The following is a 16,636-nucleotide window of genomic DNA, read 5'->3' as shown; positions in this document are numbered from 1 at the left end:
TGCCGTAGTCGAAACAAAATAAAAAAATTCCTTCCAGTAGCACCTTAGAGACCAACTAAGTTTGTCATTGGTATGAGCTTTCGTGTGCATGCACACTTCTTCAGGTTTTGATTGTCTGTCATCTTGACCTGAAATGACTTCTGACTATGTTTTTCTGGTCACTCTGTTTCACAGCAGATGATGTTATACGCATGCATTTTATCCTCTGGAATCTGTAACAGTATTTAAAATGTCCTTGCTGAAATCATTTGTTGCTACTTGCTTCTCCCACTCAGCCACTGCTCTGCGTAACCTGAACCCTCCAGTAGAGGCTGATTCTGTGGACACTCTTCCTTTCATTCAGGGTGATCCCACGGCTGGTTTGGGAAGCGTTGTGCACACAGCGCCACATTCCACATCCTTTATCCACCCTAACATTTCTTATGGTGCATTGCGTTTTGATGGTGTTTACTCCAAACCGAAGGTGACTGTGTAAACAAACTCACCCTAAGGGATAGCTCAGTTGGTACAGATTGAGACTCTAATCTCAGCGTTGTGGATTTGAGCCCCACACTGGGCGAAAGATTCCTGCATTGCAGGTGGCTGAAATAGATGATCCTCACGGTCCCGTCCAAGTCTACATTTCTATGATCCAATGATATAGAGCACTTTTAAAGCATATGACCTCTCGAAAAGAATTCTGGGAACTCTAGTCTACCCCTCACAAAGCTACCATTCCCAGCATCTTTAACAAAAATTGCAATAGGCCTCTGCATTGCTTTATTGGAACACGAGGAGGAGGAGGAGGAGGAGGAGGAGGAGGAGGAGGAGGAGGAGGAGGAGGAGGAGGAGGAGGAGGAGGAGGAGGAGGAAGAAGAAGAAGAAGAAGAGGAGGAGGAGGAAGAGGAGGAGGAGGAAGAGGAAGAGGAAGAGGAAGAGGAGGAGGAGGAGGAGGAGGAGGAAGAAGAGGAAGAAGAGGAAGAAGAGGAAGAAGAGGAAGAAGAAGAGGAGGAAGAAGAGGAGGAAGAAGAGGAGGAAGAAGAGGAGGAAGAAGAGGAGGAAGAAGAGGAGGAAGAAGAGGAGGAAGAAGAGGAAGAAGAAGAGGAAGAAGAAGAGGAAGAAGAAGAGGAAGAAGAAGAGGAGGAAGAAGAAGAGGAAGAAAGTTATTATCTATCATATGAAAGCAATGCTGCTAACAACAATGAAAACTAACTGCTGGTGTAGCAAAGGACATTCTGTTGAAAGTTACTGATAAAAAGTTGGCCACAGTTTGTTTATCCTGTGAAAGCAATGCTGCTAAGTCAACAAGGAAACTGCTGGTGTAGAGCAAAGGACATTTTGCCAACAGTTAGTGATAAAAAGTTGGCCATAGGTTTCCCTGCCCTTCTCTCTCATTTCTTCCAAGTATTTAAGCACCCCCCTCCTATTGTGCCAACAGAAGACATTTCATTGGAAACACAAACTTCATTTTTCTCACTCGAGTTTTTCCTTTCGCCACGAGAGTGTTGTTCAGCTTCAGCCTGCAGCCAAGAACTGAAGAAGCACAGAAGCAGAAAATGGCACTTAGCAAAGACCGTGGCATTACAATGAATGATGGGAACAAAATCCCCGTATTGGGGTTTGGAACCTATACCCCGGACACTGTAAGTAAAACATTTAACTCTCACAATTTTAGTAACTTGGTTTTGAAGAGCAAAATGCCTGTCAACTGCTGGGTGCTTCATACAGTTGCAAAGCACAGCTGCCAAGAATGCAACAGAGTAGTCTGGTAATTGTTTTCCTTTTTGACTTCTGTTGGGAGGGCGTTCCACAGGGCAGGCGCCACCACCAAGAAGGCCCTCTGCCTAGTTGATGCTTCACATTCAACAAGGGGCTTGTTTTCTGCAAGACTTGGATGGTTTGTAGCTGAGAAACAGTTTCCAGCGTGAATTGCTGCTACAGGGTTCAAAGTCCCCAATGCAAAATGTCGAGTGATATTTTAAAAAATATTTCTATAGAACTATAAGTGCCCCTTATTAGTTTTGTTGGGAGTAACAAAGAGATACAGGCTGACAAAGAAACTTTCTCCATCCTTTCTTGGATATTTCTCCTATTTCACAAACATTTTAACCAATTTTTCAAAAGAGCATTCTACAAACTTTATGTCTCAACAGAGTTCCACTGATTGAACCAAAATAACTGACAAGTTAATTGATTGCTCATTTTCAATCCTGCATGTGAAGAGAGGCTCTGGCAGATAGAACAGATGAGCTTACTAGTGGATCCAACGGTCAAGAAGGCGGTTTCTGTACGGGCTGTAGAGGGAAATGAAGGGCGGATGGGGCTCATCCAGCTAGGGAGGTAGCAGGGCCGTCTTGAGCAGATCGCGCGCCCTGGTGCTGAGGGGTGGAGATCGCTCCGCCGCCCGCCCCGCCCTCGCAGTGCGCAATTGGTTTCCGCGCGCGCGGCGCCCTCCTTGCCAGGCCGGCGCCCACCTTACCAGCCCCCCGCCGTGGTGCGCTGCGCCACCGGGGGTCTATGTAGAGCCGGCCCTGGGAGGTAGCCTATCTAGGAGAAGGAAAACTCTGCTCTTGAACCTCAGCTGCCTTGTGGGATATCTTCAGGGTGGCATTCCTAAGATGGTTGGGTGACGCATTGCATGCCTCCTTCTGGCAACTCCTGCAGCCAAGCTGGTGCCAAATATATTACTCTGCTTTCCTTTGGATCACATCAGCAAACATGAGAGGGAGGCCTTTTCATCTGGGCAGCCCAGGACCTCCATACCCACTGCCCAGACTTGCGCCCTAGGGAAGTGACTTTGGTGCTGCTAACACAGCAGTTTGACTTTCCCCCGGAGGCACACTCCATTGTCTCTAGAGACAGACAGCTGCCAGCAAGAAGGATGGAGGGGTTCACAGCATTAACTTGCTTCTCCCATGGCCATAACCTTGGATTGCAGCAGAAACCAGGCCTGGCTCCATCTCTCAGCTGCCCAGCCTGCTTTCTGCTTCCAACTCCTGGCTCTCTCTCATACACACACCCTAGTTTTTGACTTTCTAACTACCCACCCATTTGCCCTCTGGCACAGAGCTGCTTCGTTTATTACCTTAACCTCTCATACTTAAGTGGTCATTGCCAAGAGACCTGCATACCTATTCCAGCAATTGGATTCTTGTTGGAGCCTGGGGTTAGAAGGAAATCAGGCATAGAGCCGAAACGCCACCTACATCAAAATTTCACACACACACCATTAAATATTTCATTTTTTCACAATAATTCCTTTTGGTACAGTTTTTTTATGGATCTTCTCAGTAGGTACCCAAATAAATATAGGTATAACCAACATCACCATTAATGTGCGCCCCCTTGACTTTGCATCCCATGTGTAGACCCACCCATACCCCCTTAAATCTGGTGCTGACCTGCAGTCAATAAAAGCCTGCTGTTTCCCAGGCTAATCTGAATTTTCCTGATCCATCCCCTGTCTCTACATATGCAGTTCGTTCTCTCTCTCTCTCTCTCTCTCTCTCTCTCTCTCTCTCTCTCTCTCTCTCTGTGTGTGTGTGTGTGTGTGTGTGTGTGTATTATAACATAACACCATCAACATGACATAAAAGCCAAACCAAACCCTGGAGTACATATTATTGTATTGTCAGCTACGAAACGGTAAGGTACTGTGCGTATATAATAGGTTCACTGATTAATTAGTCCTCTCCATAGAGATGCATGTGTTATATGGGGTTGCAATAACTCTGCTGACTTTGATGTGATCTTAAAAGTCCTAAAAATTGTCTCTCTTTGCCTGACCATTCATAAATCCATGAATAAATCTGGCATTTTGGGGTCAAACACTCAGAAATTGCTATTTCTCATACATGTACATACCATGAATGCAAAATAAGATTTCATCCTGTTCCCCACCTGGCAGCTATCTGGAAGCACCCGTTTTAATTTCCCACAGTGCCTTGGTGTGTGCTGGTGGAGGGATTATGGAAAATTAAAATGACAACTCACCACCTCGCAACCTTGATTGGAGCCTTGTTGTCATGGCTGGTCAACGCCACCTTGCCTCATGAAAGAGACCCCACAAGAGGACTCAGGCATCAGCAGGGCTGGATCTAGACACATCAAAGAAGCATTTTTGTTCAAAGCGTTGTAAATTTAAACAGGGAAAACGGGTAGAGGAAAACAGGACTCCGTTTCGCCATCTGGTGGCACAATGTTATATTGCACATGCAACACATATAAATCGCTTTTTCTTTACACTTCTTCTTTCTTTTCATTTGATGCGTCTAGATGGAGCCTAGCTGAGTCCCTGGGACTCAGGTCTAGTTTGAAAATGTCCACCGACACTCAGTGTTACTCAGCGGTACCCTTTGATATTAATTCCCCCACTGAAGCAGAGACCTTGACTAACCTTTTCGCCTTTTCATTCGGCAGGTTCCCAAAAGTACGTGTGAGGAGGCTGCAAAGATAGCAATAGAATTGGGCTTCCGGCATATTGATAGCGCTTATGTATACCAGACAGAGGAGCACGTTGGGCGGGCCGTTCGTGCGAAGATTTCAGATGGAACAATAAAAAGGGAAGATATTTTCTACACTGGAAAAGTGAGTGAGTTTGGCATTTTTTAAAAAAACTGAATACAGTGGTACCTCTGGTTCTGTACTTAATTCATTCCAGAGGTCCGCCCCGGATGTCACCAGTGACAGGGGTGACAAAATGCCGGGCGGCAATCACCATGGGGCCTTCAGCACGCCCGAGCCACACATCTCTCCTGGGAGTGACGTGCTGGCTTGGGCGCGCACAGGCTCCTCGCTGCCCAAACGGTCTGCCCTCTGCTCCCCCCCCCCCAGCTGTAGGGCAGCTGAGTGGGAGGAGACTGACAGACTCTGGAGGCCCCAACCTCACCTCGCCCCTAGGGGTGGCTCGCCCCGCACATGGGCACGCCACCCCAGGCGCCCGTGTGGCTTCCTACGCCACTGGTTGTTGGGAGGAAGGATTCCTGTGTTGTTGCTTCTGTTTTCACTATTTGTTCTTTTATCTTGTGCTTTTATCTTATGAACTCCTCCAAGATCTTTTGATGAAGGGCAATATATAAATTTAATAAATAAATGGTAAAAAATATACTGTTTATTAGCAATGATGACTTTAAAATTGCTTTACCTCATCACAGCAATTCAAAATACTATTCAGAACAATATTTGAGTTTGCCCTTAACACTGTGCACACCAGAATAGTCATCTGCCACAGCTAAACTGTCCTGAGATCCAAAAACTCTATGGCTGTGTGAAAATATAAATCTCTATATATTTTTGACAGCTCTGGAGTACCTTCCACCGCCCGGAGCTGGTTCGGAAATGCTTGGAAGAATCGCTGAAGAAACTCCAGTTTGACTACATGGATCTGTTCATAATTCACAATCCGTATTCTATGAAGGTAAAGAATTATTGATGTCATAATGCAAGTATTGAGTACAATATTTGAAGAGAGAGAGAGAGGCTGCTAAAATATTTGATTCCCTGAAGGAACATTGGGAATTGTCATTTCCTAGAGATGCTGACAGTTCTCTACTAGACCGTATCTCAATCAAAGAATGATCGCTCCCAGATTTTGGAGAAGAACCCATGCCAGTTAAAGAAAACATCTGCATATAGCGATTACTTTAACCACATGGGCATCATAAGACAGAAATCATGTGCAGAGCAGGACTTGGCGAGGGAGCGAGGGAAGGAAAAAAGGGTTTGAGAGATGGGGAGACAGACTTGTGCAGAGAGAGAAGACAGTTTGTTCTATGGGGCACAGAAAAAAAATAAAGCATGTATGGGGGACCTGTGGCCTTCCAGATGTTGCTCAATTGCAACTCCTATCATCCCTGATCATTGTCCTTGCTGGCTGCAGCTGATGGGACTTTGAGGCCAGCAAAGCCTGGAGATCCACCAATTCCCCACCCCTGAGTTAAAAGAGACAATACTGAGTTAATATTGAAACAGGGGGGGGGGTTTGCTGGTGGAGATGTAGTCTTAACCACTGAGGTTCTTGGGCTTGCCGATCAGAAGGTTGGTGGTTCGAATCCCTGCAATGGGGTGAGCTCCCATTGCTCTGTCCCAACTTCTGACAACCTAGCAGTTTGAAATCATGCCAATGCAAGCAGATAAATGGGTACCACTGTGGTGGGAAAGTAAATGGTGTTTCCGTGTGCTCTGTGTGTCATCGTATTCCATTGCACCAGAAGTGGTTTAGTCATGCTGGCCACATGACCCAGAAAGCTGTCTGAGGACAAATGCAGGCTCTCTCGTTCTGGAAGCGAGATGAGCGTCGTAACCCCATAGTCACCTTTGACTGGACTTAACTGTTCAGGGGTCCTTTACCTAATATTTCAACATACGGTAAGTATTTTTTCCTGGATAAAGTAACACTTTATCCCTCTTGAATAAACAAGAATGTGAAATGTGGTGCTTGTGAACTCATAGGCCTGAAATGCACTTATTCCCTCCGCCTCCTTCTTTTCCAGCCTGGATCAGATTTATTTCCCATGGGAGAAGACAAGAAATTGATTATTGACATTGTAGATCTTCAAAAGACATGGGAGGTAGGTGCCTGGGATTAGCAAATCCAGCCCTTGAGTCATTCATTCAGATACAGAGCATAATAACCTTCCACCAGTGGAGGCATGTCCAGAACAATGACTCACACAATGGCTCCTATGAGAGCTGGTGAACTATAAGCCTCCAATCTTAATCTGGAAAAAAAAAGTGTGCCTTCAGCTATTCAACAAGCACCACTCAACAAACTTGTCGTGTTTTCTTTGCCAGGCAATGGAGGCGTGCAAAGATGCTGGCTTGGTGAGGTCCATTGGAGTGTCCAACTTCACCTGTAAGCAGCTGGAATTGATCCTGAACAAGCCAGGATTGAAATACAAGCCAGTGATAAATCAGGTAAAGTGTGATTGCTTTGTTTAGGGGTTTGTTCCAAGCACTGTTCAAAGCTTCTTTATTTAAGCTCTTTTGTGAGAGGACCTTTGTTTTGACGAACACAGCCATTCCCTGAAAAAACTTGCTTAAGTCTATAAGGTTGCAGATCCAGTCACAAGAAGATATGGTTATGAGTTGTGGGGTGGACTCCCCTCAATTCCTGGAACCAGTAATGGGTTCTCATTTCATCAAGACCTCTGAATCCTCAGACAAAAGGAAATGTGGAGAAGTCCATAATGTTTGAAACTGGCATCTCTGGTAGAAGGAGGCTTGCAAGCAGTCAGTGTCAGGATCATCCTACATGCAAGTAGGACTCCGATAGAGACACATGCCCGACTGGCATGTTCTCTCCCTCCTGGTCAGTCGTTCAGGATCTTCAAAAGCTTTCTCCACCCCGAACATCACAGTGGCAAGATACCAAGAGGAATCAGCACGCTTAGGAACAGCAGAGTGTTAGCAGTTTGCGTGACAGACTCAGCAGCGCAGCATTTTGGCTAAACTACTTTATTTACATATAATACACTCAGAACATTCTGACTCAGCATCAAACAGCAGAGAGAGAGAACAAAGGACAATAGTCCTACATCACGGAACACAGTAATATGAAACATCATGTCTCCGTCACTTCCCACACCGTCATGTGATAAAACCAATCCCATGACTGCAAGCACAGGGCAAGAATCCTAACAGTCAGAGCCCACACAGCCTCTTGTGAGGACTCTGGAAGTTCTCAAGGGGGGAGCGAAGGGCTTTTGAGTTAGGCAACTGGGGAAAGCTGTTCCACCCAAGCAGCTCTGATTCACTTGGCCACTGGTGTAAATCATGTAACCAATCAGACCTTTTTGCTCAACATAGAAAATTCAGAGACTGAGTGGGCAGATATAGAGACACTGCGGGCAGGACAGCCTGCCCAGGATATTTCCAACAGGGCTGGGGTGACAAGAGATTGTGGGGGAATAAGCCCTGTCCCCCATCTTCAGCTAACACACATTTCATGGATGAGGAGCGTGGCAATGGAAACCACAAATGCAAGAATGGTCGTCTAAAGATTCTGATACATCAGAAAACACAACATACTTTTAAAAAGGTAACAGCTGGATATTTCAAAAAATAATAGCATGGTTCTGCTTTTCTTTCTTTCTTTTATTTCACGGTATTTTTGTTCCGTCTGAATTCTCACTTTTGGGCTGTGTTGGGGGATTTTGAATCTGCAGGTTGAATGCCATCCTTATAGGAACCAAAGCAAGCTGCTGGCCTTCTGCAAGTCAAACAATATCGTCCTTGAAGGATATAGTGTCCTAGGATCCCAAAGGGACCCAAGATGGTAAGAGATGAAGCCAAAACATTTGGGGACCACCTCAGGGACCACCTAGGCCCACTATTCCCCAGCATCCACATCAGCTCTGAAGGTTGCATTCTTGGTCCCACAATTAATAGAGATCCTCGTGGTGGATACCAGCATCAGGACCTTTTCTGTAGTGGCCCCACTATTGGGGAACTCATTCCAGAGAGAGATTTACAAAGCTCTTCCCCTCCCATTTTAGACATTCTCAGAAACCTTTCCATTGCTAAAGTGTTTTTTTATATATAACTGATTGACTTCTCCCAAACATATGTTTTTAAATGTTGTGGCCAGGGGGCTATTTAATAATTTCTGCTTCTGAAATTTTGTACTGTTTTTAAATCATTTTTATATAATGTTTCATGGAGCTTAAAGCAGTAAAATGGCAAGGATGAAAGGACTCTGCACCCGGCCTTGCATTTGAATAATTATAGCATTTCTCTTTTTACATAGCTTGTTTCTTGTGTCTCAGAATTTTGAATTGTATTGCATTCATCTATACAGTGGTGCCTCGACTTACAAATTTAATCCATTCCGAAGGCACCTTCGTAGGTCAAAAAATTCGTAAGTCGAAAAGCGCCATTGGAAACGCGATTTCCCATAGGAATGCATTGGAAACGGAAAAATTCGTAAGTTGAAGCAACCCCATTTAAAAATTCTTAAGTCGAAAAGTCTAAAACCGCCACGGTTTCTGTTCCGATGTCGAGTAATTCGTAAGCGTGCGGCCATTTGCCCGATTCATAAGTTGAACAATTCGGTTGTCGAGTCCTTCGTAAGTCGAGGTACCACTGTATTGGAAGCCACTTAAATGCTTATTCTTTACAAGTGGGACCAGCAACAAATACTGAGTTCTCCTTCAAGACAATGAGCTATGTATTCTTCCAGGATCCTCCATTTCATTTGAATTCCCTCCCTCTTTTCCATATCGACTCTCCAACAGGCACACAGAATTCCTTGGGCCTTTCTTTCCCTTCTTAGGTACCCCTGTGATTGAAAAGTTTGTTTTGCTGGACAGGTTGGGTCCCCAAGTGCCCCCCCATCCTATAGTTGTGTGTATATATTTGTGCATCTTGACACCAGAAACACACTTTCTCTCCTTGTTGCTCTCCAACAGGTTAAATCCAGACGCTCCTCCCCTTCTTGAAGACCCTTTGTTGGTTGCGATCGCCAAGAAGTACAACAAAAGCCCAGCTCTCGTGGCTATTCGCTACCAACTGCAGCGCGGCCTGGTGGTCCTAGTGAAGGCCGACACCAGAAAGCAAATTGAGGAAGACATCCAGGTAAAGCAGTATATATAAATCCATTAGAGAGCCAGTGTGGTGTAGTGGTTAAGAGTGGTAGGCTCGTAATCTGGTGAACCGGGTTCGCGTCTCCGCTCCTCCACATGCAGCTGTTGGATGACCTTGGGCTGGTCACACTTCTTTGAAGTCTCTCAGCCCCACTCACCTCACAGAGTGTTTGTTGTGGGGGAGGAAGGGAAAGGAGAATGTTAGCCGCTTTGAGACTCCTCCAGGTAGTGATAAAGCGGGATATCAAATCCAAACTCCTCTTCTTCTTTAAAAAACAATACTGAAAAAGCACATCATTTGAACACTGTGATCTCACGGGTCACATAACTGGTGTGGGGCTATGGGAGCGAAGATGAACATCTTATCCACCATGAATTTGTTTATTGTTTAAAGCAGGGTTCAGAAACCTTTTTCAGCCGTGGGCCGGTCCACTGTCCCTCAGACCATGTAGTGGGCTGGACTATATTTAGAAAATAAAAAATGAACAAATTCCTGTTCCCCACAAATAACCCAGAGATGCATTTTAAAGAAAAGCACACATTCTACTCATGTAAACACATGCTGATTCCAAGACTGTCCGTGGGCCAGATTTAGAAGGCAATTGGGCCGCATCTGGCCCACGGGCCTTAGGTTGCCTACTGCTGATTTAGAAGGATGCTACAGGAAAATTTGGCGGTACCAAAATTTTTGGTACCCAAGCAGCAGAAGATCTATACATTATGTACTATATTGCTCTCTGTATTCCGAACCAAGAACTAGGTTTATCCTTGATTTGCTAAGCAAGAGGCCTGATGTGGCGAAAGACAAATTTGTGAGGTTCACAGTTGCTGCCCCAAAATTGAGGATAATGTGGTGGACTGTAAAGATTTAATTGGGAATGAAATATAAAAAAAACTATTAGTATCACGTTTGTGCGAATGTATGTTTTAATGCTATATTTATGTATATACTGTAAAGGATGTATATTCTTTTTTCCGGTGGTTGATATGACTATGATGGTCAAAACAACAACAAACAACAAACAATAAACAAACTTCAGAAACAAAAATCCTTTGGGGGGGGGGGTGGAGCAGAAACAGGTTCAGTCTAAGGAAGAGGTGGAAGAGAGAAAGCTTGTGTCAGCCTATCCATCAGTTCTCAGTCGAGAGTGTGTGGCTTGCTGCAGAGTCAAATGGCGGTTTCATTTCAAGTCTCCAGCACCCTTGGGGATGAAATAGCTCTTTGTTACCTTTCTAAGCACACCTCCTGAAAGGTAATGCTGCAGGGCTTGCGGGGGCTGAGAAGCAAATCAGCAAGGCTTGACTGGCAGGAAGCTATAGCTCAGAGCTCTCAGAAGAAGCTTGTGAGGGAAAAAATGGTTCCTAGGGCCTAAAAGGTGGGAAACCTCCAAGCAGCTCAGATAATAAAAAAGTACTCCGTAGAGGTGAGGTTGCCTAGTGCGAAGCTCATCCTCTTGGCCATTACGCCAGCATCCTTCAACCTGAGTCCTTCCTGATGTTTTGTGCCCAGGGCTGATGGGAGCTGCCATCCAAAATATCAGGAGGACACCAGGATGGAAAAGGCTGAACTATGCTAAGCCTCTGCTAAGAAATACAGTGAAAACAAAACACAGGCTGAACTGCAAGGCTGGCTTCCAGAAATTCACCAGCACGTTATGTCTTTTTGTCCCACGAGAACATCATCATTTTAAGTTGACCCTTAGGAAGCTGATTATCTTCAAACCACTGGAAAAGAAAGAAAAACAAGCAAACCAACAAAGGCGTTTTCCACTTTTTCCTCACTAAAATAAAATGGCCCTCTACAAAACAGAAGCTGCCGCTGCTCCTTGTAAGAAAAGGAGGTTATTTCCTCCTTTTTCATTTGAGGCCCAGGCAACATGTTTGGCCAGGCAGAATCCCACCTGCCTCACAAAAATCTACAGCATGGGTGTGTACACGTACTCCTAATCTGGAATAAGATTAAAGACACCCAAAGAGTATAACATGCAAGCACAAGCAGTTTCCATGTTGCGCTTTCTCTACAAACTTTGCCAGCTGCTTCTTCAGCTCCCCCCCCCCACCGCTGTTTATCTTACTCGATTCAAATTTAAGTGGAGCCTGCAGCTACACTTAATGGTTGGGTTTTGCAGTTAAGAGTGTTGGACTAGGACCTGGGTTCAAATCCCCAATCTGCCATGAAACTCACTGGGTGAACTTGGTGGTCCATTCACATTCTCTCAGCCTAACCCAGGGGTCAGCAAACTTTTTAAGCAGGGGGCCGGTCCACTGTCCCTCAGACCTTGTGGGGGGGGGCGGACTATAGTTTGGGGAAAAAAATTGAACGAATTCCTATGCCCCTCAAATAGCCCAGAGATGCATTTTAAATAAAAGGACACATTCTACTCATGTAAAAACATGCTGATTCCCAGACCGTCCGTGAGCCGGATTGAGAAGGCGATTGGGCCGCATCCAGCCCATGGGCCTTAGGTTGCCTACCCCTGGTTTAAAGCCATCCAATTTGCTGGCTGTCACTGCCTCGCATGGGAGCAAGTTCGGTAGTTTAGCTATACACTGCATGGAATAATAATAATAATAATAATAATTAATAAATTTATTTATATGCCCTCCATCTGGCTGGGTTTCCCCAGCTACTCTGGGTTGCTCCCAAAAGAATGTTAAAAGCACGATAAAACATCAAACAGTAAAAACTTCCCTAAACAGGGCTGCCTTCAGATGTCTTCTAAAAGTCAGATAGTTGTTTATTTCCTTCACATCTTATGGGAGGGCATTCCACAGGGTGGGTGCCACTATCAAGAAGGCACTCTGCGTGGTTCCCTGTAACCTCATTTCTCGCAGGGAGGGAACCACCAGAAGGCCCTCGGCTCTGGACCTCGGTGTCCGGACAGAACAATGGAGGTAGAGAAGCTCCTTCAGGTATACTGGGCCGAGGCCGTTTAAGGCTTTAAAGGTCAGCAGCAACACTTTGAATTGTGCTCGGAAACGTACTAGGAGCTTATGTGGGTCTTTCAGGACCAGTGTTATATGATCTCGGCAGCCGCTCCCAGTCACCAGTCTAGCTGCCACATTCTGGATTTGTTTTAGTTTCAGGGTCACCTTCAAAGGTAGCCCCTTTGCAGTAGTCCAAGCAGGAGATAACTAGAGCATGCACCAGTCTGGCCAGACAGTCTGCGGGCAGATAGGGTTTCAGCCTGCATACTAGATGGAGCTGCTAAACAGCTGCCCTAGACACAGAATTGACCTGCGCCTCCATGGACAGCTGTGAGTACTGAAGGACTAAACAACATTTGCTGCGTTGTGACTTCCCTCATCCCTGACCATTGGTCATGATGGTGGAGACTGATGGGGAGTTGGAGTCCATCCATATCTGGAGGGCCACAGTTTCCCCCACTCCTGTTCTATTGCAAACCTACATTACTATGCATATAAAATTCCTTCAGTGGGAGGACATCTGGACTGAAGCTGTTGAATGAAGGAAATAAACTTTGGAAGGTGGTAGCAAAGTTCGCTTTGATATCTCTCTTGCTGGAAAGAGGTGCATAGCTCTGAGCTGCAAAAAGAAGACATGAGATAAAATCACCTCAGCGTATTTTTTTTCCCTCTCCTCCTGACAGGCATTTACTTTCCAGCTGTCTGAGGAGGATATGAAATCCATTGATGGCCTTCACAAAAGCATGAGCTATTTAAAAGGGGACGCGTAAGTAAAATTTAAATAGTATGCATATGAACACATAAAAGTGCTTCACGCAAGAATTCAAACTGCGAGAGCAAAAGGAAGAAAAGATCTGGCATCCATCTATCTCCTCTTCCTAGAGAATAAGGTGAAATTATAGAAGCAATTACTGTGGATCCTTTGTTCCAAAGCCCCATGCATGGTTGGAGTGGGGTGCAAGTGTATGGACAAGTGTCCATGTCATAGAATTGTAGAGTTGGAAGGGACCACGGGGGTCATCTAGTCCAGCCCCCTGCAATGCAGGAACCTTTTGCCCAGCGTGGCCATGGCCCTGAGATTAAGAGTTTCATCCTCTACTGACCGAGCTATCCCAGTCCTATTTGATCCTAGACAGTCTTGAAAAAGTCCAGTTTCTGACAAAATGTAATTTTGGGGGTGTTGACTCTCTTTTCTTTTGTTTCAGATATGCTGGTCACCCACAGTATTACCCACCAGATGTGGAATAAGGACTCGTCTTCCATCTCTCATTTATCTCCTTTTGAACCTGGGTCCTTGTTCATTTAAAACACTGGGCAAATCTGTCAATAACAGTTCCTCCCAGCATCTCATTTTCCACTCTTCAGTTCCTCACATCTCCATATCAGTTTCGGATGAAAAAAAAGAACCCTTGAAAATTCATCAGTGCAAATTTCTCCTACCATACACATTTTTCTTTGCACTTTTGGCTAAAATAAAGCATGATTGCATGGTGTTTTCACTGATATATGCTCTTTAATGCATAATTTACCCCACTATATGCATTTTTTTAATGATTCTATAGCTGAACAACTGTACCACTGAATTCAGAGAATTGCCACTTTCTTACGATAACTGCATTTTAATTTGCATATTGCTTCAAGATGTGTGAGCTGTGTAACAGTAAAGGTAAAGGACCCCTGAAAGTTAAGTCGAGTCGCAAACAACTCTGGGGTTTTGGTGCTCATTTTGCTTTACTGGCCGAGGGAGCAAACGTTTGTCCGCAGACAGTTTTGCTGGGTCATGTGGCCAGCATGACTTAGCCGCTTTTGGCAAAACCAGAGCAGCGCACGGAAACACCGTTTACCTTCCTGCTGGAGCGGTACCTATTTATCTAATTGCACTTTGACGTGCTTTTGAACTGCTAGGTTGGCTGTGTAGTTTCTCATTAAAATGTGGACAAAATTGAACTCCTCTCCATCCTTAGTTCTCCCTAATGTGTCAAATAGCAGTTTCTAGGGGGTGGTTCGTATATTGAAAATAGCACAAGCCTGGGGAGAGGATTAACCTTCATAAAAAGAAGCAGCTGCATAGCCTAAGATTTATTGCCAAGATGATTTGAAATAACTTCAGAAAATAAGAAGAGCCTGCTGAATTAGGCCAGTGGCGCATCTAGTCCAGCATCCGGTTCTCACAGTGGCCAACCAAATGCATGTGGGAAGCAGGACATGAGGGGAAGCTTCTAAATTACAAAGTCACATCTTCCACTTCTGAGGAAGGGATGGGCAGGAATAACGATTGCTGGCTGTGAGGAGTAAAGAGCACAGGGTTTCGATTGTCTGCCAGCTCAACCTGAAATGACTTCTGACCATGTTATACGCATGCATTCTATCCTCTGGAATCTGTAACAATATTCAAAGCGCCCTCGCTGAAATCATTTGTTGCTACTTGCTGTCTCCCACACAGCCACTGCTTTGTGTAACCTGAATCCTCCAGGAGAGGCTGATTCTGTGGACACTCTTCCTTGAAATCTGCATTTAGGGTGATCCCACGGCTGGTTTGGGAAGCGTTGTGCACATTCCACTCAGAACACCCAGCTTCATTGGGTTAACAGATGCCTCCACATATTTCATTTATTATTTTGTTTCTGAACATATATGTTTTCATTTCAACACAACAACCTGAAGAAAAGGCCTGCATAGCTTTTAGGTTTGCTTTTCCTATGTCTAACATTTACTAATCTAACAAAGAGGTGAAGTTTCTTGATTGAAGATTGCAATAAGCCTCTGCATTGCTTTATTGGAACACGAAGAAGAAGAAGAAGAAGAAGAAGAAGAAGAAGAAGAAGAAGAAGAAGAAGAAGAAGAAGAAGAAGAAGAAGAAGAAGAAGAAGAAGAAGAAGAAGAAGAAGAAGAAGAAGAAGAAGAAGAAGAAGAAGAAGAACCTTTGTGTGTTCTTCCGGCACTTGGAACACCCTTCAGCCCTTCAGAAGACAGCTATTATTTATCCTATGAAAGCAATGCTGCTAAGTCAGCAAGGAAATTGCTGGTGTACCAGAGGACATTCTGCTGAAGGTGTTGCGGTGGGACCTGGCAACCAGACCCTGTGTTGTGGGTGGGAACATTGGAGTGGCCACAACACCCTATTGGTGGTCCCTCGATCTTGGGAGCATTTGGACTTGAGGGACGTCAATCAAAGTGATTGAAGGACCACTGTTTAACCGCTGCACGTGTCCCTTAGCTTCCTCTTTCGGGCTCAGTGCATCGGAACACCTGCCCACCTCTCCCTATATTTTGAAGGAGGAGGAAATTGACATAAATGGATTCGACCTCCTAACACTCCCTGCTTTCCCCTCCTTGAAAGGAGGCTGTCCCAAATGTGGTCTTGTAATTGGTAACTCGCTTAAGTTACATACCAAACATACTTTAGTACAGGTTTCCTCGCCTTATGTCTTATCTGGGCTGATATCCGGGGGAAAGGTTTCATGGCTAATTTCCAATGTTTACCTCCCTCCAGGAGGTTTGTCCCTTGAACTTCGCTCTAGATGGGAAATACTAGGAGACCATCTATTATCATGCCGCGTCAAGTATCCCAATACTCAATCCTTAATTGGAGGGGATTTTAATGCCCGTACCTCAGCCAACTGGAAATCCTTGAATAAAGCCAAATGGTGGGTTGACCCATGTCTTGACAACTATGAACTGGAACAAGCCATAGGGAGAACCTCTAAAGACTCCAGAGTAAACAAGGCTAGAGTGCTTCTCTATCAAATGGCCATCTGTCTAAATCTAGTCCCCTTGAATGGCAGGTGCCCCCCAGATGTACCGGGGGAGTACACCCATCTAGGCATAAAATCCAACAGTGTATTATGGTAGATTACCTCTCGATTTTGAGGGATTTGTTCCTGAATGTCTCTTCATTTAAGGTCGACAATATACAATCTAGCGATCACCTCCCCTTAGTAGCCACATTCTCTCTGGATTGGCATTCAGTCGAGCACAGACATCCAATCCGAATAGATTCCAACGTTCCGACTGGAGTGAGAGGAATAAATTGGTCTAAGGTCAATTGTATTTGGACGTTTATCAAAAAGAAATCAGTGTGCAGCTAACTGATACAGCTTCTGATTCCCATGACCCAAATGTACTATTGGGGCTGTTTAATCATTTTA

The 16,636-nt window shown here is 44.9% G+C and overlaps 2 protein-coding genes across 2 annotated transcripts in view; both read left to right on the top strand.

The window, feature by feature from the left end:
* The first annotated feature begins 1,312 nt into the window (after positions 1-1,312).
* On the top strand, positions 1,313-13,991 carry LOC118090693 (aldo-keto reductase family 1 member C3). Its single transcript, XM_035126701.2, has 9 exons — positions 1,313-1,622; positions 4,399-4,566; positions 5,279-5,395; positions 6,471-6,548; positions 6,772-6,894; positions 8,145-8,254; positions 9,387-9,552; positions 13,172-13,254; positions 13,694-13,991. Exons 1-9 carry the CDS (start codon positions 1,536-1,538, stop codon positions 13,734-13,736), a joined length of 975 nt encoding a protein of 324 aa, XP_034982592.2. The 5' UTR covers positions 1,313-1,535; the 3' UTR covers positions 13,737-13,991.
* Positions 13,992-15,446: 1,455 nt separating this feature from the next.
* The window catches only part of LOC132592775 (aldo-keto reductase family 1 member C3-like), a 51,264-nt gene continuing 50,074 nt past the window's right edge, over positions 15,447-16,636 (top strand). Inside the window, exon 1 of the mRNA XM_060280009.1 lies at positions 15,447-15,539. The gene's annotated coding sequence lies outside the window, so the exon portion shown is untranslated. The remainder of the gene's footprint in view (positions 15,540-16,636) is intronic.

Source organism: Zootoca vivipara, chromosome 10 (assembly GCF_963506605.1).
Source record: "Zootoca vivipara chromosome 10, rZooViv1.1, whole genome shotgun sequence".
NCBI classification, from domain to species: domain Eukaryota; kingdom Metazoa; phylum Chordata; class Lepidosauria; order Squamata; family Lacertidae; genus Zootoca; species Zootoca vivipara.
This window is presented reverse-complemented; position numbering and strand designations above follow the sequence as displayed.

Coding starts and splice junctions, on each gene's coding strand:
- LOC118090693 (XM_035126701.2), top strand. CDS start 1,536: ATGGCACTTAGCAAAGACCGTGGCATTACAATGAATGATGGGAACAAA. Junction 4,567..5,278: donor ATATTTTCTACACTGGAAAA/GTGAGTGAGTTT, acceptor TATTTTTGACAG/CTCTGGAGTACCTTCCACCG. Junction 8,255..9,386: donor TCCCAAAGGGACCCAAGATG/GTAAGAGATGAA, acceptor GCTCTCCAACAG/GTTAAATCCAGACGCTCCTC.